The 27,763-nt window shown below is 40.1% G+C and overlaps 1 protein-coding gene across 1 annotated transcript; it reads right to left on the bottom strand.

Moving 5' to 3' along the window:
- Window positions 1-27,511, bottom strand: LOC148304855 (uncharacterized). The gene is made up of 19 exons (XM_088267649.1): window positions 25,948-27,511; window positions 21,790-22,019; window positions 20,741-20,841; window positions 18,578-18,769; window positions 18,159-18,289; window positions 17,215-17,418; window positions 16,004-16,147; window positions 14,230-14,545; window positions 12,876-13,010; window positions 12,430-12,637; window positions 11,309-11,474; window positions 10,404-10,607; window positions 7,089-8,766; window positions 5,319-5,517; window positions 3,587-3,952; window positions 2,897-3,102; window positions 2,021-2,221; window positions 402-1,799; window positions 1-321 (listed from the first exon to the last, which is right to left on the bottom strand). Exons 1-19 carry the CDS (start codon window positions 26,875-26,877, stop codon window positions 134-136), a joined length of 7,197 nt encoding a protein of 2,398 aa, XP_088123775.1. The 5' UTR covers window positions 26,878-27,511; the 3' UTR covers window positions 1-133.
- Window positions 27,512-27,763: the final 252 nt, after the last annotated feature.

The following is a 27,763-nucleotide window of genomic DNA, read 5'->3' as shown; positions in this document are numbered from 1 at the left end:
TCAGGTTACGCTTAAACTATAAGTACAATGATAGGTTGAGTTTCATCCGTCAAATTCTAAAACTTTACTAACGAGATTATTATTATATTTATTTCCATCTGCTTTACCGCTATTTACAGGGGGCGCTCCGGGCTCACCACTGCGGGGGGTGGGGCGGGTGCGGGGGGTAGGGCGCGTAGGGGCCGGGCGGGTAGGGCGGGTGCGGGTGCGGGTACTGCGCATAGGGCGCGTAGGGCGCGGGGGGCGCGGGCAGCGCGGGCGCCGCGTACTGCGGGTAGTAAGCGGGGTACTGCGCGTACGGGCCGCCCGCCGACGGGTATCCTGCAACACAAGCGCACAATTAGCCAATACTGCCCGCCCACAGCACTTCCCAGAAGCATGCGGAGAGCGTCGCTAGTTACCCGGGTACGCTCCGTACGGCTGCGGTGGCGGCGCGCCGGGCTCCACGTAGGGGGGCAGGTAGGGTGCGGCCGGGGGCGCAGGCGCCGGGGCGGGCTTCATGAGAGAAGTGTCGATGGGGATGGGCTTGGAGAGCATCTCCGCCCCCTCGGGGGAAGGCTCCGGCTGGACCAGCTTCTTCTTCCTGGACTTGGGGCCCGGCCTGTAGACCGGCTCTGGGTCGGGCGAGTAGGTCTTGGTGATCTCGCTCAGGCTCTGGCGGAAGTCCGCCTTCCCCGGTCGGCTGATGGCGGAGGCGGTCATCTCCAGCTGCGCCAGGGAGCAGGCGGCCGGAGGCGGGGGGGGCGAGCCGGTGGGAGAGGCCGAGCTGGCATTAAAGTCCGCCTGGAGCGCCGTTGGCTTGGCGGCGGCGGATCTGGGGTGTCGATAATTTTTGAGGGCGTTTATTTTGGGTTTACGGTCGACAAGATTTGGTCTGTAAACTTTCTTTTCTTTGAACGTGGACTCGTCGTCTGCGGAATTTTCGTCGGCCGAATGTACGGAGGGCGGGCGCGAGGTCGGCAGGCGGCGCTCCGAGAGAGTCGCTTCCGAGGGGAACACTTCGTCGGCCAGCAGGTTCACGGGAGCCGGGTGGCCCGCCTCGCGAGGCTGCTGGGCCGGCGGCGCGCCCGCGGGAGCTACCGTCGTGCGCTTCACCGTGACTTCGTTCCCGAATCCTAATTTGATGGGATCCGACTGGAGGAAGTTTTTCTTCGGTACGGATTCCGAATCGACAGACGCGGTGGGAGCGGGTTTTTCTAATATTTTCTTCGCGCTCGGTTTGGTCATTATTTTGGAGACTGACTTGTCGGAAAGATCGACGTAGGTCTTTTCCTGGCTGGAATCTTCGGACATGATGTCTTCGGGAAGAGCGGGACGCAACGCCTCGGTCGTCCCCTCGCCCGATTGGAACCCGTCCCCGCCGTCGTCGCCGCGTTCCGAGGGCTGCTCCGGATCGGGACTCTCCTCCGCCTGGGGGTCCGGGGGCGCCGGGGCGGGCTGAGGCCGGGCGGGCGCGGGCGGCGCGGGTGCGGCGGAAGAAGAGGCCGCGCCCGGGGAGAGGGAGGGCGAGGCTGCCGCCTGAATCTTGATGTTGAGTTTGCTCTGGAAGGGGACAGGTCGGGGGGCGCGGGGGGGCAGGCGCGCGCGCAGCACGCCGAGGGAGGGGGGGGAGGGGGCGCTGCGGATCTTGATCTCCTGTATTCTCTGACCGGTCCCGAAGGGCCTGATGGGTTTCCCTTGCAGAATGGTCGGTCGAGTAGATATCTTCTGGAGACCTCCTCTGCTGCTCTTGGATATAACAGTAATAGCCGAGTTATTTTTCAGAGATCCCGGCAAGTTGGCAGGTCGACTCGGTATCACTGAAAAAAAAATTACAGAATTAATTAGAGAATTTAAAATTTAAATATGCTGATGGTCAGTCATCACACAAAGCACACGGCGTCCGGGAACTAATGCCTAGAATTCTTCTTGACAAATAAGAAAAGCTGCCCGAAAGAGCTCTGTCTAACTCGGTAGCCTCGGAATCTAGGTGCGAAAATAAAATGAAAAGAAAGAAACTGATGTAATAAATGACGGGCACCTTTTTTGAGGGTCCCGCCCTCCTTGCTGCCGGGCGCCCCGTCCTTGTTCTGCCCCACCTTGAAGGAGGTCTTGATGGCGATGATCTTGCCCGACTCCAGCTGCATGTAGATGCCCTTGGGGGACTTGAGCACCATGACCCTCTGCCCGGCCTTCAGCACAATGTTGGACTTCTCCGCCGAATTCGTGGGAATCACAACATCTGAAAACCAAAAACAAATTTTATATATTGTTTCGGCATTCACTTTGTTTACCACAACATGATGATATTGTAAAAGGAAAACACTTGTTTTTTTTACAAGTTGAGTGTATTTTATTATGACGACTAGTTTCGGAACCTATGCAGGTCTAAATATAAACTGATTCAGTTTACATTCTAATATTGGATTCATTCTATACGGAACAATGGATTTATAAGTATGTATATGTATCATAATTTCAAAAAAATGGTTGATAAGAGCATTGTTCCACAAAGTGTGTGCCGCGGTACACTGGCGTACCGTGGTGATTAGTTGGTGTGCCGCGGAAAAAAGTCTAGTTTTGAGAAAATAACGCAATTGCTCCAAATTTTGTTTGCCTGCGCTCAGTTAAGTAGGCTCACATTTCGCATTAGACATAATATGTAAATATGTAACCATAAGATGGTAACATATTTACATAAGATGGTAACATAATATGTAAATATGTTACCATATGCACCTCTGAAATTTCTGATTTGGTAGGTGTACCTTGGATAGGATAAGTTTGAGGAACACTGGATTAGAGTAAGCTCATTTGAATGGCAAGCAAGATTGGATAATGTATGTATGTTTATATGCATGTATGTGTATCATATAATTCACACGTCCTTGTGAAGTTTTGGACAGCAGATAGTCACCTAGGGGCAACGTCATCTCCTGGGCGGTCATGCCCTGGCGCTGCCACACCTCGGCAGGAATCCAGCGTGCGCCGCCTGCGCCCCCGTGCTGCATGGGGCGCACCGAGGCCACGGGGCGCTGGATGATGCTGCCGTCCGCCGTGCGGATGGTGCGGTACATGAGGCTCGGCTTAGGGTTGGCCGCCGCCTTCTTCTCCAGCTCATACCTACAATAATACAATTCATACATTACAATTCATACATTAGTCGTACACGTCTTCCTTTTATCCCCGCACGAATGTTAGTGCCTAGAACTTTAGCCACTTCGAGCTCGGGTTTTTTTCCACAAAAATAGAAATATCAGATTTTTTTATTTTATTTCAAGAGTTTGCATAGTTTTAAAGTTCTCCAGTTCAAAAAGACAAAACAGAAGCAATAAAAAATGTATAAAAAAAAACTGGCTAATACTTAATAAGGCTGGGAAGGGTATTTTTATCTTCTGCGCCTGCCTCATTTCAAAGTCAGAAAAGAAGGAATTATTTCATGTTTTCATAGTAATATTTTGTACCAATCTCTTTGTCAGGCTCTAAACTATTTAATTTTTTCCAATTGGACCAGTAAGGGTTAAGGTTGCTGTAGAAATATTTAAATTGCAGTATTGCTGTTTACGGATAGAAGTCCGGTCCGGGTGGGAGATATAAGAATAGTCACCCTCTCTGCGCGAGCCTCTTCTCGGCGCTGGAGAGCTTCTTCTCCTTGCGGTCGACGAGCAGCGACTCGTGCTGGAAGGGCTCCTTGCTGAGCGTGCGCGCGTGCTCCTCGATGACCTGGCGCATGATCACGTCCAGGTACTTCTCCTTGCAGTCCTGGCGCAGGTGGTCGGCCTCGGGCGCCTTGTCCTCGCTGTCCCAGCACAGGTTGGTCACCTCCTTCATGGACAGCACGGCGTCGGGGTTGCACTCGTCCACCACGCGGTCCGCCATGCCCTGCTTGTTGATCTGCCGGTCGTAGATCTTCTTCTCCAGGCAGTTGTCCATCACCAGGCGGTACACGAAGCACGGCTTCTTCTGCCCGTACCTTACAACAATTATTTATTTACTTAAACTTCATGTACAGAGAACTTCAACGAGGAATAATTGAAAAGATTAGGAAGACTTCTTTACGGTGGTATGGATCTATAAACCTTGTACATAATAAGCGAGGTAAATAATAAATGCAACTAGTATCTAAATAAAAATAAAATAAAAAGGATGGTATAAAATTTGTTTACTACTCTACTACTTTACCAACTACACTGGATACGCCTTCCCAAAAAGCGTACAGTATTGTCCGCTTATGTATAAATAAATTCATAATTCATACTTTTTGTGATAATCTTTTTACTATTTAGTACACCATAAAATTTTACAAAATGAAAAAGAAAAATAATGTCGGAAAATTAAAACAAAAAAGCCAATCTAAATTTAAAAATAGAATATTCTGTTTTACAAACAAAATTTTGGGTAAGTACCTACTTATTCACATAATTAGGTACCTTTATATAAAAAGTACCTAATTGTGTGAATAATATTTTTCTTTATAAAATTGACTGTCTGCTTGTTGTTTTATTTTTTGACATCTCATCAAAGACGAAGAAGAATATTTTTCATCTCACCAATAGATCTCTCTAGTGAAGTTCTAGTGATTCAAGAACAATGTTTCAAAATTGGTTCATATATATATAGAACTTCCAAGAATTTGAGAAGTGTGGTTGTCAATAATGGGTAGAATTGGTGGATGTTACACGTGTGTAAAGAGATCACTTAAACCAGCCTATGACGGTCGTTGGCCCCATAAATGCCCAGACTTCTTCTTCATCTTTGATGAGATGTCAAAAAATAATATGAAAAATAACTCCTATAATTGGAGATAATCCAGATTTGTGAACAAGTATTTGGACACACTCAAAATGTTGTAAACATTGTTTTCATAATTCTGTAGAAAAAATTATTTTTAGGCCTGTTTTTCAAAAAAAAAACGGAAAGTAAGGTTGTTAATATATCGCTCACTCCTTTCAAGAACGTCATAAATCAAAAAACGTGATTTTTCAGGACAATGTTTTTAAAGTTTGAAAATATAATACAATTTATTAAAAATAAATATCAAGCCACTTATTGAACTTTTTACTGTGCAACAGATCTTTTTAGGTTAAACCTGAAGGTTTTTTCTCCATTTGAAAAATAACTAGTTTATTTAAAAAAAAATTAAACAATACCTTTTCTTCAAAATACAAAAACAACACTTTCTGCCCTGTAGCGGGTAAAGGTTAAGTTAAAAATATGCCTCTTTTGCTGGGATATAGTACATTTTTTGGGCATTTCGAAAACATGTATAACTGAAAATTCACGAATTTTGATTTATGATGTTCTTGAAAGGAGTGAGCGATATGCAGTTATTTTGGTACCTATAAACTCTGCACACGGCTTGAGTATCGTGGCAAGGATTCCAGCTGGCATCGAACACTATAACCCTGTTGGCACCCACCAGATTGATCCCCAGAGAGCCAGCTCTGGTGGACACGAGGAACAGGTGAATGTTGGGATTGGAATTGAACTCGTTGATGAGTTTCTCTCGCTCCAGTGCGCTCGTGGATCCGTCCAAGCCTGCTCAAATCAAATCAAAATATATTATTCCAACACTTCAAAACTTTAAGTTTGTACCTTAAACAGCAGTTTGAATTTTTTTTTTTTTTTTAAACCCTTATCCACACCTAATGGTGCATAGGGCACTGCATCAAATTGACGCAGTGTTATCTTGATCATTACTTACATGAAGGCAAGGTGATCACTCTTGCGCTTCAGGAACCAGTCCAGGGTAATATTAAATAAATATTACAGTGTTAAATCACTAATATTTATTTTCACCTCCCCCCCTGGGAATCGAACCCGGGACCTCCAGCACGGTAGCTAAACACGCTGACCATTACACCACGGAGGCGGACAATGACAGGCGGACAATGTTTGAAATTTAGTGGGGAGATACTGCCTGTACATAAGTATAATAAAACGACATATATTTTAATGAGTTACAGTAGAAAAATGAAATAATGACAATATTGTATATTTATGTGACTGTAAAATCGATAAAGATAAGTAAAACGAAAAAGGAAGATCAAATACGAAGTACAGGACCAGTAGAAGGAAACCGAGGAAGGGATAATATAATGAAAAATTAGGGTTTCTAAGATAGGTAGCAATCAATATCTATGAATATTTCATTTTTCACATGATATATGATGACTTTATAGTTTTTACCACAATCTTTTTTCCGAATCTTTCAAGTTTATATGTATTGATTAATGGAATACTTTCATTCAAATCTTTCAAGTATATTTGCGTTGATTAATTCAATAATTTCATTCAAATCTTTCAACTTTATTTGCATCATCACTTCGGTAATGAATGAACAAAACTTAAAGAAACAATTTTCAAACACCGTGTTCAAATACAGCATTTGGAAATGATGCAGAGTGCATCAAAACACATGTCACAATAGATTTTAGGAAATATTGGTATTTACCGAGTGAAATTTAACCTAAAAACTAATAGATATTACCACAAAATGATTAACGAGTGAATTAATGAAAACTTGTTCTAATTAATGGACTTTACTGTAGTGCAATGTGTCCTTTCTTTTAATAACCAAACAATCCGTGTCAAAAAGTGTCGGGTTGTGGTCCCGCGGTTAGTGTCGCGGACACTTAAGTCAGAGTTTCTCGGTTGGAACCCACTCTACCACAATTTTATACCTATTTCTAATAATGAGAAATTACTCACAGAAATAGTATGAAATTGAAATATTTGTATATAAATAATACAAACACAAATATTTCTCTTTTTTAAATATAAAAATTAAATTACATTGCTAAATAAACAAATTAGAAATAATATTCTCAATATTATTAATATTTAAAGCATTTACTTTGTGGTTAGTCATTTTTACTTATTTATTTTTTTACAAAAATGTTAATAAAATTAGTATATAACCACTCACCGCTCGGTGAGTGGTTATATACTAATTTTATTAACATTTTTGTAAAAAAATAAATAAGTAAATTAGAAATAATTTATTTGAGTTAATAGATTTCAAAAAGGCCTCAAAATGATAGTTAAATGATATCCATGTCAGACAAATTCACTACCAAAGCGACATGATTTTCAAAATGCAAACTTACGATAGTAATTCTTGTTTTTTGCCCACAGCACATCGGATCCAGGGATATAGTTTCGTTGTAAAAAATCTTCAATGAGATTCAGCGTGAAGAGACTTTGGCTGAACAATAGCAAGCGATCGCCCAACCTGATGCTTTCAATCAGTATGCAGAAAAATATCTCCATCTTGGCGGAGTTCTCTATGATTCCGGGAATATATGTCTTGAGTAAATCGTTGGCCCATTCGTAAGGCACCTCTTCTTTCATGTCCATTTTTTTGGAATCGCTATCGTCCTTGTCTTTTTTGTCTTCGTCCGATTCTTTGTCGCTGTCGTCGTCTTTCTTAGATTTATCTTTGGAGTTCTTACCCCCCTTCTTCGCGTTCTTGTCTTTCCCCTTGGGCTTTTCTTTAGCCTTCTTGGACTTCCCTTTTTCGTCTTTGTTCTTGGCTTTATCGGACGCTTTGTTCTTTTCGGCTTTTTCCTCGTCGTCCTTCGTCGCTTCCGCGGCGGCTACGGCCTCGGTTTTGGCTTTTTCGTCTTTAATATCATTTTCTAAAGACAGATTTTCATTTTTGAAAGGCGAAACTCCTTGTTTGAGGTCTGGAGTTTCTTGTTTGAAAGCGGGGACGTCGCTTTCAAATTTGGTTTCGGATTTCAATTTCGATTTGACGTCGTCTATGACTTTCATAGTGTCGAGGTCCGCTATTTTAAAGTCCGTATCGGGGTCAGTCTTGATTTCCGTTTTAGCGTTATCGGCGGGCTCCGGGCCGGCCAGAGGGACGGGCCACGTCGCGAGCGGTTTCTCCTGAGCGGGGGCGGGCGGGTAGGCGGGGTACATGGGGGCGTCGTACGAGGCGGGGGGCCCTGTACCCGCCGAGGGGGCCGCGGGAACTTGATAACTCGGGGTGCTCTGGCCGCCGCTCCCGAAGCTGGGTTGGCCGTGGTCTCCGTTAGGGATAGTTCTGTCGTACGGTCTATTTTGATTGAATCCGTGGAAAGGTTGAGTTTGCTGAGCGTACGGATCGTAAGCGTTGTACGGATCCGGATTATTTTGATATCCACTTTGGTTTTGATAAAAATCGGGAGCCGGGTTATTATAATAATTGCCATCCTGTCCCCAATATCCTTGATGTTGTTGTTGGTTGTAAGGAGTGTTCTGGGGATAGTTTTGCGAAGGGGCGATATTAGGTACGTTGGGGTCCTGCGAATGGGGCTGACCGTACTGGTTATAGTCTCCCGGGTATTGCTGAGGCGGATAGTAACCTCCACCGTACTGCTGCCCGTAAGGGTCACTCTGGCCATAGTAATTCTGCTGTTGCATTTGCTGCGGGTGCTGTTGCGAGAGTTGTTGCGGGTGTTGTTGCGGGTGTTGTTGCGGGTGTTGTTGAGGGTGTTGCTGCGGATGCTGCTGCGGGTGCTGGTGTGGATGTTGCTGTGGATGTTGCTGCGGGTGTTGCTGAGGGTGTTGTTGCGGATGTTGTTGCGGATGTTGCTGGGGGTACTGCTGGTACCCGTAGGGAGGATAAGGATGGGGCTGCTGGTTCATGTCCTGCCCGTACCCGTACTGCCCTCCATTAGGATGGATGTTCTTGCTCGGATCGTAAGAGTTGTAATTGTCCGTCACGGGATTGGCATTACTAGTGTTGGGCGGAATGGTCGCCGCCGGTTTTCCACTTTTTGCGGTATTCGGCGCCAATGGCTGAAATGCAACATAAAAAATAACTATTTAATTAAACCAGGTATTAAATATATGTATATTGAAATGTTTAATCAGTATAATATGCGCATATTTCCATTTATTCAAGTACATACAAACCTGACTTGATCAAACTTTCAAAGGAGATATAAGAACATTAAAAGATTTTTTATCAATGGATAAAATTCTTATTACACAATATGTGAAATCAAGTTTTATTGAATGTACCCGTAATTTAATAAAGGTCTAAAATTATAATTCAGCTGTCCTAGAATTGCAAACAGATTTGAATTGAAAGAAAATTTTGAATTGTTGAAATGGGCATATTTGGCTCCTTGGCTAATAAGTTTGGCGACCACTGGGTTAGCCTGGACCGACAGGTTGTGATTGGTAGCCTGGAAGGGAAGAGAGGGAGAAGACAATCCTCCACACGATGGACCGATCAAGTTAAGGCAGCAGCAGGCAACTTGGTGGTTGGAGCGCTATGTGCAGCGCAGTCAAGGGATAAATGGCTAAGAGTCATTACTTCAACAAGGGTCACAACCCTCAGTAAAAAGGGCTAAGATGGAGAAGAAGAAGAATTATTGAGACCAATCTCTCTCTTTCCAAGAACCACACTGCAACTGCCATAAAAATCTTTTTCAGGGTGTTATTTCCTTTTTGGCACTTGATATATAATAGAAATGATTTTCTGTTTAGACGCAGTTATCAGTTGTGGAGGTCCTCACCAAAAAGTCACATTTCCAATATGCGCACAAAAAATCCTTAAAATGCAAATCTGTTCTGTTTATTGTATTCTATCGAAATCTTCACTAAAGTTGCGACAAAATGTGACCAATCCTGTGTTAAACCAATATGAAATCGCACCAAAACGTAACAATTTTACAAGCTAGAATTCCTGATTACATACATACTTAAAATCATTTATAGTGGAAATTTAACGTTTTTGTGAGGACCTCCACAATACTAAACATTATTTATTGATTTGGCGTTTAACTTGTAGAACTCCATATTAATTAATGTATTAATTTTAAATCAAACACAGATTTTTTGAGTCTACTAAGTTGTATTTTATTAACAAAAACACATAAAAAATTTATATTGAGACAATTGTTTCGCCTTGTTAGGGCATTATCAAACGAACGGACATTCGTTTGATAATGCCCTAACAAGGCGAAACAATTGTCACAATATTATTTTTTTATGTGTTTTGTTAATATTTTGTCCGCCTCCGTAGTGTAATGGTCAGCACGCTCGGCTACCGTTCTGGAGGACCCGGGTTCGATTCCCAGGGGGGGTAAGAATAAATATGAGTGATTTTTTCACTGTAATATTTATTCAATATTACCCTGGACTGGTACTTGAAGCGGAGGGCTGATCACCTTTCCTTCATGTGTAAACGATCAAGATAACACTGCGTTTATATGACGCAGTGCCCTATGCACCATTGGGGTGCGGATAAGGGTTTTATTATTATTATTATTTGTTAATAAAATACAACTTAGTAGACTCAAAAAATCTGTGTTTGATTTAAAATTAATACATAAACTGAACCTTATGTAAAAGTCAATGCTTCCACAAGGGTCACAACCCTCAGTAATGAGGAATGAGACGGAGAAGAGATGTAAATTGGTCCAAACCGTTTTATCGTTTCCTTTCTTAGGCTGCGCCTTAGATCGAGGTTTGCCTTTGCGAGGTACCGGTCCGGGTTTTTTCCTGGTGCTGGTGGTCGCACTGGAAGCTGCCGGGTTGGCATCCTCTATATCCAGATCGTAATCGATCATAGCCGCCATTTCGTCTCTTTTCTTAAGGAAGTAATACAACACATCGGGGTGGTTCCAAATCTAAAAACCAAGAATATACAAGTTATATCACAAAGTAAATGGTGTCATTATCATCCAGAGGTATCGCAAATTGTCAGAAGCCAATATCACTTCGAAACTAAGTGAATAACTTCTGACAAACGCAATAAAAATCAGCGGAAAATAATGATCTGTAATTAAGAAAGTGTGTTGAGATGATTTGAACACGTGGAACGATTATTTTGTTTATTTTTATAATTTTTTATATGAGTACATTCATAATAACTATAAAAAAACTTCAAATCTTCAAACTTCTTCAAACCCTTATCCGAACCCGATGGTGCATAGGGCACTGCATCAAACAAACACAGTGTTATCTTGATCATTAACCATGAGAAAAAGGTTATATTCAAGTATAAGTAGTGCATTTCGCATATTTTCATACTAGAAATAAGGATAAAATAAGACTGCCATTTTTGAAAAAAGAGTCGCAAAATTGTATAATGTATAAGGGTTTAAAAATGTATGATGAGATGCCTGAATGTATGAAGAATGAAAAAAGTCTGAAGAATTTTAAAATAAATGTTTTGTTTACTGTAAGAAGATGTAAATATATATTTGATGTAAATTAAGAGTAAAAAATAGTTTGTATTCAATGAAATATAAGCTAACTGAAAAGATCTAAAATTAAAAAAAAAATTGTAATACTAATGAACGTTTTCTTATAATATTGAGTAATTTACCTTGCAACAGACGGCGAAGGCTTTCAAGGGGTTAGGAACAGTCTTCTTGCGCACCACTTCGTTCATGAACGTGTCATAGAGCTTCCTCTGCAGGTCGGTCATCCTTACCAGCAGCACATACTCCTCCTTCTGGGGCAAGGTCGACTGCAGGACGGCATGGGACCGTCTGAAATGTCAAACAAACGATTGACATGCATATTGTGTCCTATGACCTTTCCCTTACGGTGCTAAAAACTAATCGTACAACGGTGATATGCATTTTGTACACCATATGAAAATGTGATTTAAAAACGGGAAAAATGTGAATATTAAAAAATGTTACTTTTATTGACAACAGTTGAAGTTAAATTTTGTAACAATTCTGTAATGTTAGCTCTGGTGAGTATCTGAAAACGAGAAAAAAATACATTGCAAGTAGCCGCAATAGCTGGCGTAGCGACACGACCTCCGCGCTACTAAACATGCTACACAATTCTTGGCGAATGGACCCGTTGGTGTGTTTAGCTGTCCATGGAATTCGGAGTGTGCGCTTCTAAAACCACATTTCGAAATCGTAAACTTTTCTCTTTTTAGCTGCTTTTATGGTCCATGTTTCAGCAGCATAGAGAAAAATGGAGTGGACTAAACCCCTAAAAAGTGTTATCTTGGTGTTGTTACTCAGACCCCAGACTTTCCAGATTTAGTCTAGCTTAGACATGGCACTTTTGGCGATGGCCATACGACGTCTAATCTCTCTGAAAACTTTTATGTACCGTAGAACGGGGCTACTTGAACTTTGATGTGTTACATGAGTCCAGTACAAAAAAATATTTAGATCTGTATTTGGTCTACAATAATGAACGTATCGACATGATTCATTGTTTCCCTGACAGGTGACACTAATTGTCACGATACGTTCATTATTGTAGACCAAATACAGATTTAAAATTTTTTTTTTGTACTGGGCTCAAGTAACACATCAAAGTTCATGTAGCCCCGTTCTACAGTAATACGTAATTATATTGCGGAGGAATACAAACATTCTGAGCCCGTATCTATTATATTTTATATTATTATTCTCATCAGTCAAGTTGTAGTAAATACATATCACCGGGAGGGTAAGGTTAACTTGACGGACTTACCTTTGCACGAAGCCGACCAGCAGGGAGTGCAGCACGTGGGCCCGGTAGCGCATGAGGCGTATGTCCTGCGGCGTGGAGTCGATGCACTGCCCGTTCTGGATGGGCCGCTCGAACATGTTGCTGAACTCCGTCTTGGTGCCGAGGTAGTTGGGCCTCACAAAGTCCACCATGCACCAGTACTCCAGCAGGTTGTTCTGGAGCGGGTAGCCTGCAACCGATCACCCTCCGTGAGAACCCGCATATTGTAACTCTAATAATGAATTTATCAACATGATTCATTGTTTCCCTGACAGGTGACACGTATTGTCACGATACATTATTGTAGACCAAATACAGATTTAAATCTCTTTTTTGTACTGGGCTCAAGTAACACATCAAAGTTTACCACAGTAAGAAATTGAGGAGTGTGTAACAATAATAATATGACCACTTCCTGTTAAAATTACCTGTCAGAACGATTCTCCGCTTGGTTCTCATTTGTTTGAGCGCGTACGATATATTGGAATGGGAGTTCTTTATCCTGTGGCCTTCATCACAGATGACAAGGTCGGGGCCCGGTTTGACAAGGGCGGCAAACATACCTTCAAATAAAAATTAAAACATTGAGTTAATTTCTCAATAAAAAAACATCTTTTTATGTTTAAATACAAAATTGTAGTTTACGTATTAATTGTTAAATCAAACACGGATTTTTTGAGTCTGCTAAGTTGTATTTTATTGTTAACCTGTTAACCGGGCGGGACTCATAAATACGTAAACAATATCGGGTACGGGTAGGACAATGAATACGTCCTTGAAATATATGTTTATTATATTATATTCTATATCGCTCACTCCTTTCAAGAACGTCATAAATCAAAATTTGTCAATTTTCAGTTGTGGATGTTTTCGGAATGCCCAGAAAATTTACTATATCCCAGCAGAAGCGGCATATTTTTAACTTAATATTTACCCGCTACAGGGCAGAAAGTGTTGTTTTTGCATTTTTAAGAAAAGGTATTGTTTAATTATTTTTTAAAATAAACTAAATATTTTCAAATGGAGAAAAAAACCTTCAGGTTTTACTTAAAAAGATCTGTTGCACAGTAAAAAGTTCAGTTAGTGGCTTGATATTTATTTTTAATACATTGTATTATACATATTTTTAAACTTTAAAAACGTTCTCCTGAAAAATCGAGTTTTTTGATTTATGACGTTCTTGAAAGGAGTGAGCGATATATGGATGTATATTTATCGAACAACAAAGGTATTAGTCATCCATACATGTCTCGACATGAATTTAATACACGGAGTGAATCAGTATTTGCGCCCGTTACAAGTTGCGTAATTGGACAGCAGACCACCCAGTTAACAGGATAAAAAACACATAGAAATTAATATTGTGACAAAATGTTTTTTGTGTTTTTTAACAATAAAATACAACTTCTTCTTCATCTTCCAACCCTTATCCGCACCCAATGGTGCATAGGGCACTGCATCGTATTGACGCAGTGTTTTCTTGATGGTTAACAGATGAAGGCAAGGCGATCACTCCTGCGCTTCAGTGACCAGTCCAGGGTAATATTCAATAAAAATTAGTGTAAAATAACTAATACTTATTTTCACCCGCCCTGGGAATTAAACCCGGGACCTCCAGCACGGCAGCTAAACAAGCTAACCATTACACCACGGAGGTGGACAACTACAACTTATTAGACTCAAAAAAAATCTGTGTTTGATTTAACAATTAAACCATAAATTAAAATGGAGTTCTACAAATTAAACCCTAAATCAATAAATAAACAAAATTGTAATACGTACAGTCGAGTAATTTTTCCTCGTCATCGTCGACTTTATCCTTTTCCGTCCCGTCCAGCTCATCCTCCTTGGGGATCTTCTCGTCGCACATGAGGCCGTCGGCCGTAATATCGGCGGGCTTCTTGTCCGCGTCTTCCGAAGCCGGGTTCAGCTTCGTGGAGTCCGAGGACTTGTCACCGTCCCTGCTGTCCAGCTTCTCCGATTTAGCTCCCGGCTTGTCGGTCTTCTTGCGATTCCTCGGCTTTTTGTTTTTTTTCAAACTGAGCAACCGATAGAGCTCGTAGCCGATCATGAGGACTCCGCCCACTTCGGTCCATTCCTAAAAAATATACATTTGTCAATTTTACGCGCATATTTCGCATTGAATAAAAATAAGCCTCGTGTGTTCGATTCAGAATTCTAGGCCCCTTAAAATTTAGAGATGGAGACAAGATGGAGATTTATTGAATGAATTTAATTAGCGTTTCATAATAATAATTACAAATAACATAAGTTGTGGAGGTCCTTACCAAAACGTTACATTTCCATTATAAATGATTTTAAGTAATCAGGAATTCTAGTTTGTAAAATTGTTACGTTCTAGTGCGATTTAATGATTTCATATTGTATAATTTATATTTGAAGCACTACCTTTGTGATTTTCCTTTTTCTAATTAAAATGTAACTTTGTTTTAAAATCACTATGATCACATGATTTCATATTGGTTTAACACAGGATTGGTCACGTTTTGTCGTAACTTTAATTAATTTTGATAGAATACAGTAAACAACAGATTGTGATTTAAAGGATTTTTTGTGCAATATTGGAAATGCAACTTTTTGGTGAGGACCTCCACAACTTATGTTATTTGTTATTATTATTTTAAAACTCTCTAAATTTAATTGGTTATTTATGATGGATAAGTCTTTATTAATTGCTTTACTCGTTTCTAAATTTTCTAGATTATCTAAACAAAGACCAGTTTTATTTACATGTAAAATTTCTACACCCGTTGATTTTTTAAAATTATGGTCTTCAGATATAAGGTGATTAGCATTCAGAAAAATTATTATTATTAAGGCACCTTTGATGTTCTAATTGAATTTACGCTATGAAAAGGCTGGACAATCGGAACAATTTAATTTATAAATACCAGAATGATTCAATTTATCATCTTTATCTTTTCAATGTAACAACAGTTTACCTATATTATTGTTTGTATAAAAAGCTGGACGAATTTATTTCTGGAAAGGTATTTCTACCCGTTGGTTCGATTGATGCTTAAGAACGGGAAGGCTATTTTTACCTTCTGCACCGGCTTCATTTCAAAGGCAGAAAAGAAGGAATTATCGAATGTTTTTAAATGAATATTATATACCAATCTCTTTGTTGAGGTTTTAACTATATGTACATAATTATCAAATCCCATTGCAAGCGGTCTACAGGTATAAAAAATACCTGTCCAAAATGTGTTGACATAATTGGATACGGAAAATAATAATAATAAAAACCCTTATCCGCACCCAAATGGTGCATAGGGCAATGCGTCATATAACGCAGTGTTATCTTGATCGTTTTTACACATGAAGGAAAGGTGATCAGCCCTCCGCTTCAGGTACCAGTCCAGGGTAATATTGAATAAATATTACAGTGGAAAATCACTTAGATTTATTTGAACCCCCCTGTGAATCGAACCCGGGACCTACAGAACGGTAGCCGAGCGTGCTGACCATTACACTACGGAGGCAGACAAGGCACTACGGATACGGAAAAGGATCAGAAAAACCTTGCACTAACCTTTATGACTTTGGCTCTAGCCTGTAGAGTCTTGTGGCTGTCGTTCAACACGTAAATAGGGAAGTTTCTAGAGCGCACCTCTCCGTGCATGCTTAGTGAACTCGTTGAAGGATCCATAGGTAGCCACATATTGAATTCGGCAACCTAAAACAGTTTGATATGCATTCGCCTCCCATAAATCTCCTTAGCCAAAGCAATTACAGTAGAACATCCACTATCCGGATTTTCCATTATCCAAATCGATCAAAGTAAAATAAAAAATATGAATTTGCTAATTTGCACATATCGATTTGCGTCTGACGTTGTTACGTTGTAAAACATAAAATTTCAATTGTTGCTTTGTGCGTTTTTCTCTGAATTACAGAATGAAATATGACATCATTCACAGCAGCCGCGATTTGGGAGCTTCAAAAAGTACTGCTAGTTTGAAACAGAAATTAATAAATGATTTTTTAAATAAAAACTGTTTTTTTATTTCAATATCACTTGGTAAATAACACTATTCCAAAAAATGGTGTTTTCAAATATTGTATACGGTGTTTGAAAATGATGTCACAGATTTTAAAAAATACTGGTATTCTAACTAACTAACCATCACGCCGCTTCCCCGCAGGGGCAGGCAGAGAGAATCGAATGCCACACCACTCTGTCTTTGCAAACATTCTTTGCCTCTTCTACATTCATGCATCTCCTCATACATACCCGACGATTATTACGACTCCTGACCCGGCCGCTTTCAAGTATTTGACATACCTGATTGTGCCAAGTTTTCCTCGGTCGTCCTCTGCTTCTTTTTCCAACTACATATCGATAAAATTAAGAAAGGTGTGTTGAGATGGTTTGGACATGTGGAGCGTATGAGTGAAGAAAGAACGGTTAAACAAATTTATGGGGCGAATGTAGTTGGAAAAAGAAGCAGAGGACGACCGAGGAAAACTTGGCACAATCAGGTATACTGGTATTCACCAAGTAAAATTCAAATTGAGAATGGCTAGATATTACCACAAAGTTGCTGAGAAATCAATTATTGAAAAATAATTTAATACTGAAGCTATTTGTAAATATGGACTAATAAAAATTATCAATACTGAATTTACTTGTTTTTCCTTGTCAATTTTGATATTTTCAATAATTTATCTGGCCTACCTTCATCTCCAATTGGTACAGATAATCGAAACTCTACTATATGTAAGAATATTACGGAAACTCACCCAATTTTGCAAGGTATTGATAGGCATTATGCATAAAACGGTTTTCGAATTTGTATGTCTCAAAAATATATCACAGAAACAGACAATTTGCAGTGTTTTTCCCAATCCCATTGAATGCGCCAGGATGCACCCAAATCCAGTTGAAGTGGAAAACCTCTCCACTGATTCAATTATATTATCAAACAGAAATCGCACACCGCCAATCTGAAACAATAGATTCCTTCATTATGAACTATGTGCAAAAAATTTATAAAGTTTTTGAACAAGTATTTGGACACGCTCAAAATGTTGTAAATGAATTCTTCACTTCTTCTCTTGAAACCCCTTATCCCCACCCCAATGGTGCATAGGGCACTGTATCATATAAGCACAGTGTTATCTTGATCGTTAACTTATGAAGGAAAGGTGATTAGCCCTCCGCTTCAGGTACCAGTCCAGGGTAATATTGAATAAATATTAGAGTGAAAAAATCAGTTATATTTATTTGACCCCCCCTGGGAATCGGACCCAGGACCTCCAGAACGGTAGTCGAGCGTGCTGACCATTACACTACGGAGGCAGACTAAATTCGTGGAATAAATTCACTAGACATATAAATTAAAATAAATTGAAAATAATGCTTTCAAGCGTTTCTCAAGTATCCGGGATTCAGATCTCATATATAAATGGAAAGAGTCTCTGCTGAATAAAAGCTTTCCTCATCCCAACATAGATGGCTATTGTGAACATTTTGAAAGTTTAAAAAAAGTTTGTCTTGTGAAATTTAGTAGTGTGTTTGTCAATCATGGGTTGAATTGGTGAATGTTGAACAATTGGTGAAGTGGTCACTTAACCAAGCCTATGATGGTCGTAAGCCCTGTAAATGCCCAGACTTCCATGTTCTTTTTCTTCTATGATGAAGTGTAAAAAAGTAATGTAAATTTACATAGTTTTGAAATTCGTACCTGATGCGGTTTTATTATTCTTCCTATTTGAGGAGCCAAGAATATATCCTCTTCGTTTTCCGGATGACCAAAATTGATGACCACCCTTCCTTGTTCATCTGGAGAGTTGTAATTATCGTTCACATGGAGTCCTAAAAGAAAACATGGGTTTAATTTTTCCATCTACACGCTATAAATACATTTAGTACATGTATCGCTCTCCTTTCAACAATGGCTATCAAAAATGGCTCACATCTGGCATTAAAAATAATATTTTAAATATGTTACCATAATATGGTAAATATGCGCCTCTGAAATTTCTTAATTTGGTAGGTGTACCTTGAATAGAAAAAGTTTGCGGAACACTGATCTAGTTTATGCGGATGGGTTAAAGCGCCATTTGAGGGGTTGAAAACGAAAAGTAATCAGGAATAGGTCACCAGAATTCTGAGGGTCTTCATCGGGCTCGGGACTCGGAGGGACTTCCGAGTCGCTCAGGATGATGCAGTCGTCCGAGTCGGAGGAAGGACTCTCGCTACTGCTGCTGCTGCTACTGCTGCTGTCCACTATCTCCACCACTTCCTTCTTTACCGACCCAACGGGCGCTATGGACACACTCGGAGTCAGGTTTCCTAAAAAAGACATTCAATTCTATCAATTGTTTTACTCATACGCAAAGGCAAATAGTTGCATGTTAAAAACAGTAGTTTTGAGATAAACGTGGTTAGATTTAACTTAAATGATGCTTTTTGCCAAAACATCAAATAAATACAATTTTGCGGATATTTGGATAATGAATATCTCGGTAAAGGAAAGAGATAGAGCAAAATCTGTGATTGTATATGATGGAGGCCAGTTATAAGAATGCGTCGAGACGTGTTATGCCAAATAGCCGCAACTTGAGTTACGGCTAGTTGCCTTTACACATTAGTTTAGTGCTGAGATTTTTTAGAATAAAATAACAACTATATAATTTTTTCCACATGAATTTTATTTGACCAGCAACCGGATTTCATCATACGATGATGTCAGTTACCGGTGATGTCGAACACCAGTCTGATGATGTCGGTTAGGACGAAACCCGGTTGCTGGTCAATTCATGTGGAAAAAATTACATGGTCGTTATTTTATTCTATAAAATCCAGTTACACCAAGATATGTCAGTACAAAACATAAATTTGAGATTTTTTGTTACATGTTGCTAAAATTCCGCGGCTTCACATGTAAGCCGATGCTTTCGAGAGTATAGATTTATTTAATATATCGTTATCCCCCTTGAAGTCTGTACTTTCCCAGCATTTTTTCTCCATGTTATAATAGATAAATTTCAACACTGTGTTTCACTCTCTCGCTGCTCACTGATAATGTGTGTGGGAGACATGTATTTGTAGGCGGGTAGCTACTACTACTACCAAGTTGGCAACACTGAACTACTGCTACTACCAAGTTGGCAACCCGAGCGGATTCAATAAAAGCGGCCAACCGGAGCGCGCCAGCGAGAATCGCCTGCCATCGCTTGGTTGCTAAAGGACGTATATTTTAGCTTCATATTTAATTCAAAGTTCAATAATCAATTAGATAAATTATAATAAGTTAATATCAAATCGTAATCAAAGTGTAAGAATTTATATCAATAAACAAACTGTAAGTAAGCATTTCTTTTAAATATCCTGCTCTGGCTTTTGGTTTTTTTTTATTTATTATTTTGAAGTCTTTTGACAGTGTATTCTTTATTTGATATTGTATTTATATTAATCTTGCCATTTGAAAATTAAATTAAATTAAATATAAATTCAAATTGCTGAAGACGTTTTTGCGAAAATTGTACTTTTTATTAGGCGCATACAAAACTAACAATATTTTTCCCAAATATTGACCGATATTTTTCAAAAATTAATGCAATACATATGTTCAATAATGTGCAGAATGGTGAGCACTAGACAAGTGTATAAAGTGATAACTAAGGCCAGCCAAATGCCAGGTTATAACTTCTAGAATGTTCAGACTTCCATCTTCTTTTGTATAAAATTATAGATGCCTCGTCTCATTGTAGATATTATTTTATAATGTACAGTAAAACCTCGATATAACAGACTATTTGGGGAGAGGGGGTGTCTGTTAAAGCCGAAAGTCTGTTTTATAAAAAAAGGTTTAAAATCAAATCAAATTCAAAATTAAAAAAAACTATTTTTTCAAAATATGAATACTGTATTCAGATATAAAGGAACAATACAAAACTAAAACTAAATTCTATTTATTATCTTTGGACACTTGTCGTAAAGTGACGTTGCTGTTTGATATCGACGCGGTTGCTTTCGGTAATCCTGCTTTGAAAAAGAATCAAGTTTTGTTTGCATTTTTGAAGTTTGGTGTTTTTTTTATATTATAATCAACTCTAAAAATGCGTAAATTCTCTCTAAATTACATAATATTTGTTGACCAGATTTTTGTTCGTTTTATCCGAAGTTCACTAAATAGAGGTCCGTTATATCGAGGTTTTACTGTAATATACTAAATTGTAGCCGATATGTAGGATCGAATTATGCAGTGGAGAATGTAATATAAAATGCGACTGACTGCATTATAAATGTAAAATAACTTACCTTTACTTTTTTGAACTTTCAAATGGTCGGCTTGTCCCGGTTTGGGTGTCGATTTCTTCTGATCACCAGAGGGTAACTTGACGAGCACCGTTCCCGGTAAACTGAAAACAATTTGAAGAGTCATCAGTCAGGCAATCTAGTTCGTAAATATCATAGTCAATGCTATCACCCCGCTACAGGATGCTACGGAAAGCTAATATGATTCCAAGGCATGGCGTAGGGGTGACGTTGTATACGATAGAAGGATATACCACCCGAGGACAAGGAGAGCTGACCCCAGGAGTCTACAAAGACGAAAAGTTGGAAAAAAGTAGTAGTTATCACCCCGATAACTCCAGGTAATAATTCTAGCGTTTGGCCACTGAAGCGCAATGATTCAATGTAATACATGGATAACCATGGTATATTTTATGTAGAATATTTCAAATTGAAAATATGTGTAGTGCCATTTACCAAATTGATAACAGGTGTTTATATTCAGCTAAGAAATTATAACATAATCAGATTGTTTGTAATTTTATGTACGATGACCAAACATTAGGCATAATTTCTTTGAAAATTCTAATAAAAAATATTGTTTGGTTTAGAAGCTGTGCTGATTTTAAAAAAGTGATATATTTTGTGCTAATCACTAAAAAACACCAGCTTGGGGCTAAAATCTATTGTTTTTAGACCCCCGCATACAATGGGTTAATATTATTATTATTCTTCTTCTTCTTTTTGTAGATCCTAGGGATCTGTTTGTGCCTCCGCATGTCGCTCTTGGGATGTCGACTCCCAGCTGTCTTTCCATCTTTTCGGAGGTCTACCTGGGGGTCTGCGTCCTTCAGGGTTGCCTTGGAGGGCGATACGTGGAAGTCTGTCTTCTGACATTCTGTTTATATGTTCCTTCCAGTATCGCCTTCGTTATCGTCCCCACCTCACGATATCCTCCGTCTTACACATGCTTCGAATGTCGGTATTTCTTACTCGGTCTCGCAATGTGTTTCCGGTTATGGAGATGGAGATCGGAGAAGTTAATATTATTGAGAATATAATAAGAAATTTACTTGAGCTTGTGCAGGTTGGGTCCGCTCTTGAGGAGCGAAGCCCCGGCCTTCTCCTGCTTGCCGAGCGCGATCTGGCGGCGGACCTCCCGGATGATGCGCTGCTGCTCCTGCACGCGCGCCAGCCGCTCCAGCTCCTGCCTCTGCGCGGCCAGCGTGGACGCGTCCAGCTGCTTCTCGTCCATCACCTCGCGGATGTTCCGCCGCACGTTGAGCGCGTTCCCTTTGGATTTCTGCAATCAAAAATATTTCTAAGCAAAATCATCGGAAGAACGGCCGTTTTGATATCCACTCCAAACTCCAACACAAAACAATTTTTTTAAACTACTAACTAACTTATATATTCTTTAAACCCTTATCCACACCCCAATGGTACATAGGGCACTGCATCATATAAACGCAGTGTTATCTTGATCGTTAACATATGAAGGAAAGGTGATCAGCCCTCCGCTTCAGGTACCAGTCCAGAGTAATATTGAATTTATATTAGAGTGAAAAAATCACTTACATTTATTTGACCCCCCCCCCTGGGAATCGAACCCGGGACCTCCAGTATGGTAGACGAGCAAGCTGACCATTACACTACGGAGGCGACAGGCGAACTTATATGTTAAATGTTAAAATCAGACACCTTTTTTCGCCTTGTTATGGCATTTTCAAACTACTATAGTTTGAAAATTACAGTAGTTTGAAAATGCCATAACAAGGCAAAACAATTGTTACAAATGTTTATTTTTATGTGTTTTTAATAATAAAATACAATTTAATAGACTGTAAAAATCAGTATTTGATTTTAATATTTAATATATAAATTAAAATGGGGTTCTATTATCACGCCACTTTGCCGCAGGGCTAGGGAGAGAAAATAAAAAGCCACACCAATCTATCTTTGCAAACAATCTGCGCCTATTCCACATTCACGTGTTTCCTCATACATACCCGCCGATTATTCAGACTCCTGACCTGACCACTTTCAAGTATTTTAAATACTTGATCATGCCAAGTATTCCACGGTCTTTCTCCGCTTCTATTACTGACCAAATTCGCCTCATAAATATGTTTTACTGTTCTTTCTTTACTCATTCGATACACATGCCCGAACCAAAATACCTTAACCACATTTCATAATTGTATCGATAATGCTTATCTCAGCATTGCATTATTTCCTTATAATACCGTGCAAACATCTATCATACAATGTTTTGCCACACATTTTGAATGCATTCAGTCCACTTTCATCCTTCTTTAGCCAATTCCGCGACACTAACCACGGGACCACAACCCGGTTCATTTCAGAATACTTCATACTTTACTTTTAAATTAGAAAAACTATTTTTCAGCAGAATAGTTTCAGACTGGCATGTAGTTGGTTTTAAAATCGGCAGTCATTTTACTAAGGAAAAAAAATGGAAAAGAAAATAAAGCGTACAAGATATGAGTAGTCCACTTGCAAATCTTGTTATGTTAAAAAAGCAATTAGTTGAGAAAACTGATAAAAATGTTTATCCTTATAGTCAAGATATAAAGGCGCATTCATTTGCGTAATTACACAAGTCTAAGATCATATCAAATTCATTTATGTTAGGAAATTAAATCACTGTTTATCAATAATCTTTTAATTTCTTCTTCTTCTTCTTCTTCTTATTGTAGGCCTTACGGCCTGTTTTTAAGAGGGATTAGCCTCCTGCGACGTCGATTCCCAGCTATCGGCCCATCTCTTTGGTGGTCTGCCCGGGAGTCGTCTACCATGGGGTTGGCCGTACAATGCGATGTGGGGGAGTCTGGATGGTTCCATTCTCCTCACATGCGCATACCATTGTCTTCTTCGTTGCCTTCCCCACCTAACGACATCTTCGATCTCGCATATTTCCCTGATCTTGGCATTTCTCAATCTATCTCGAAGACTCTTGCCGGTTTTGCTTCTCAGAGTCTTCATTTCTGACACTCTAAGCGCGTTTTTTGTGGCAGCGGTGTCTGCTCTACTTTCGATTCCATACGTCATGATGGGTCGGACACAAGTTTTGTATATCTTGATCTTGCTGCCGATCTTCATCTCAGGGTTTTTCCATATAGCATTTTTCAGGCATCCTGAGATGGCTGCAGCTTTGTTCACTTGCCCCATCACTTCGCATCGCAGATCCGTCTGAGCACATAGGTCTACACCCAGGTATTTAAACTTTTCCACCTGCTCTACCAAGACGCCGTCCACAGTCACGCTACATCCCACTGGGGTGCGCCATCATTTAATTTGCATTATAAAATTAAACATAGACAGTTTTGCATGAAATATTTTAACCACCCTACCTTCGAGTTACTTTCTGAGTTATTTCTGTAGAAAACTTAATAATAATTTTTGCAGAATTATGAAAACAATTTTTTTTTTCGCCATAATAGGTGCTTTTAGGACGGAACTGATGTACTTTTTCGTTAGCATGTTCCCTCTCTCTCTCTCTCTCGCATTAAATATTTTTGGCACAGGGTTAGCATAATGGTGCGGAAAAAACGACACGTATCACGTTTGTTCGTATATGTAGGGCGGTTAAACATGGTTACTTTTGCAGTTGTATTCAATCAACATAGGCAGTTTAGAAACAGTTTCATATTTAAACTTCTATCCTATCTACTCTCAACCTGTCCGGGAGTATGGACGTAAATGAACGCCAGTGCGAATTTTCCTTAAAGGAGTGTCGACGTTAATGAACGTCGAAGTCCGTCTGTCAGTTAGTATGATGTAACTTGTATAGCAATGACATCTGTGTAATTTTGTCATAATTGAAAAATATTTAGAATAGGTGTTTTTTTTACACGATTTCTATCTTCATAATGCATCGATTTAATGAAAAAATTTTTTTTTCATTTAAAAAGGACCCACTCAGAAAAAGTTGGACATCAATTTTTGCACTCCCGGAAAGGTTAGGAAATTACAATTTTTATCCATTATTACACTCTTATGTCCATTTCTTCATGTATTAAAGTCTCTTCGCTATCAGTTTCTTCTACACAATCTCTTAAATTTAATATAATAGTTGCTAAATAAACTAACTTTAATTCAATATGTCAGTTACCATAAGTTTAGACTTACCGTAACTTATATGTAATTTTTTAGCATCTCATCAAAGATGAAGAAGAATATGGAAGTCTGGGCATTTACGGGGCTGACGACCGTCATAGGCTGGTTTAAGTGATCACTTTACACACGTGTAACATTCACCAATTCTACCCATTATTGACAACCACACTACTCAAATTCCTGGAAGTTCTATATATATATGAACCAATTTAGAAACCTTGTTCTTGAATCACTAGAACTTCACTAGAGACATCTATTGGTGAGATGTAAAGAAGCTTTTTACTAAGCAGAAACTCTTATATTAGTATGTGAAGTCCGAATCCTGGATTATAATCACACACATGAGAAACGCCAGAAAATACCATTTTCATTATTATTATTAAGCTTATAATTTGACCAGATTATATGTAATTATATGTAATTATTACAAAACACTACATACTGAAATACACTCAATTTAAATTCATTTGGTCAGAAAAATTTATATAAAATCATGGCTTTCAACCCCTGCCTTGTTGTGTATATAACATACTAGCTGCCTCCCACCAAGCTGATGATTTCGGTAACATTTTTATTGTCGGGTTGTGGTCCCGTGGTTAGTGTCTACTCTTGAGTCAGAGTTTCTCGGTTCAAACCCAATCTACCACAATTTGACACCTATTTCTAATAATGAGCCGCTCAGGCTCATAGCAATAGTATGAAATTTAAGTAACTTTGTAAACACAAATAGGGCGTTTGTCCACTACACGGGATTTTACCGTCCGGCAGTCCGGTTTTGAAAAATGAAAACAGCTGTCAAACAAAAACTGTTGTTTAGCGTGATCGAATTTATGCGCAGCGTGTTCACGCACAGATCAAGAGGTCCGATCCGAAGAAAGATGGACAAAAGCACAAGCCAATCCAAGCCATTCGTCGTAAAACTACACGGAATTCCGGGTAATGGACAAGCGCCCATATTTCTGTTTAAAAAAAAAAAATAAAAATAAAAATTAAATTGCAAAAAAAAAACACTTTTTTTTGTAATTTTGATTAGGTATGTAGAATTTGCATACATAATATTTTTTAAAATAAAGGAGGGAAAAATAACTCACGTCATCATCACCATCAGGTGGGACGGCAGCGGGATCTGAGGGGGCGTCGGAAGGGGATTTTTCGGCTTCCCCCGACCCCTCTGCTGCGTCCTCCCCTTCCCCTTCCCCTTCCCCGTCCCTCTTCACCGGCTTCACGCTGATCTCGCCCATCTCCTTGAGCTTCTCCGTGATGTCGTACTCCGCGTCGTCCCCCTCCTGCGTCACGCCCTCCTTGTCCTCGCAGTGAGTGTTCCTCTTCTCTATGGTGAACTGGTTGGCCCCCAGTATCTCCTCTATGTCCACGTTCTTGGAGAGGTCCAGCTCGCCGGCCTCCTCGATGATGTCGCCGATGGACAGGGTCTGCGGCGGCGCGTCGCCGGCGTCGCCGCCTGAGCCGGGGGTTGCCGGCTCCGGCTCGGCGCTCGGCGGCGCCTCCTGCCCGGGCACGGTGATGGCGCCCGTCTCGGGGTCTATGAAGCTCTCGTTGCCCTGGTCCGGCTGCAAGGCCGCCTCCGGGTCGATGGTGAACTCCGGGTCGCTGAACCCGTCGCTCGAGTCCGACTCCTCGCGCGTGAAACTCTCGTCGCTGTCACTCAACAATTCGTCCAATTCCACTATGTCACCCCCGGCTATAGTCTTGATGGACAGCCCCGTGTCCAGCTTCATCTTCTTGCTGAACTTGTGGAACTCCTTGAGCGCGTCACTTTTTCTCTTCTGCTTGAGGAAGTCTCGGTGGGGTATCCGGCGGATGATGGCGTTGTGCTTCTTGTTGGAGCGCACGGGCGGGCGGCGCGGCGGCGGCGGCGGCGGCGGCTCCTCGTCCGAGGACTCGGACAGCTCGTCGCCGGTGTCCGGCTCGCCGCTCCCGTCCGACTCCACCTCGGACTCGTTGTCCTCCGCCTTCTCTGCGACCGCCCCCGCGGGCAGGAGGCTCTTCGTGCTATTTTCCATCACAGCGATGTTTCCGCGACTGCTCGAAACCGAAATCTGATCATCTCAAATTGTCGTCTCGGAATTGTCGGAATCGAAATAAAGCCGGTCCGCATTCGAGGCAAATTCCTAGGCGTTACGCTATTCGCGATGGACGAAATCGTTTACTACACTAAAATGTGGTCAAAATGACGAATTCCCGGATCGGAATAATAATATTAACACTTGCATCTATTGTTTGTACGACGTTCGGAACGCGTTTTGAAACATGTAATTTGCATTAACAGATTGCAATTTTTAACTCTTAACTTTACCGCCGAACTACTCTGAATACATTTTTTTAGTTTGTATATACTTTTTATTTAAATTTTAATTATTGTTCGCGATAATTAGTTCTTCGGAAGCCATTATTTCGGTAAATAGCATTTTCCGACAGACGAGTATTTACAAAATTTATCAGCAGATGTCAGATGAATTGCTCTCGGAGGTTTAGGGAACTATTAGATCTAAAGGCATATGTCAAAATAGTTCATATTCGTTTACATGGGATTATCCACAATAGTAGGAATTTCATACATCTTTTGTAATACTTCAAAGGAAAGTAAACGTTATGGTCAAATGCTATTTGGCGAGATAGCCTTTTTATTCATACACTGGCAACATTATCGATCGCATTCTTGTTCTCAGCATGTTCGAAAATATCCCCAGCTTCTTCATTTTTTTAAATGAATATTCGTCAAGTACCTACGCAGGAATATCTAAGTGCGGGTGTTTGAAAAAGACATAACAATAGGACATTAAAAAAATACATTTTACTAAAAAGATGAAAGATAAAGAAAAAATGTTTTAAATTATTTTCATTATCGAATCCTTTCATCGAATCATTTTACTACTAAAACAAAGTCAA

The sequence above is a fragment of the Brachycentrus maculatus genome, unplaced genomic scaffold (assembly GCF_059751285.1).
Source record: "Brachycentrus maculatus isolate JH-2025_06_01 unplaced genomic scaffold, ASM5975128v1 h1tg000301l, whole genome shotgun sequence".
Classification (NCBI taxonomy): Eukaryota; Metazoa; Arthropoda; class Insecta; order Trichoptera; family Brachycentridae; genus Brachycentrus; species Brachycentrus maculatus.
Note: the sequence above shows the minus strand (reverse complement) of the source record. Positions and strands in the feature narration are given on the sequence as shown.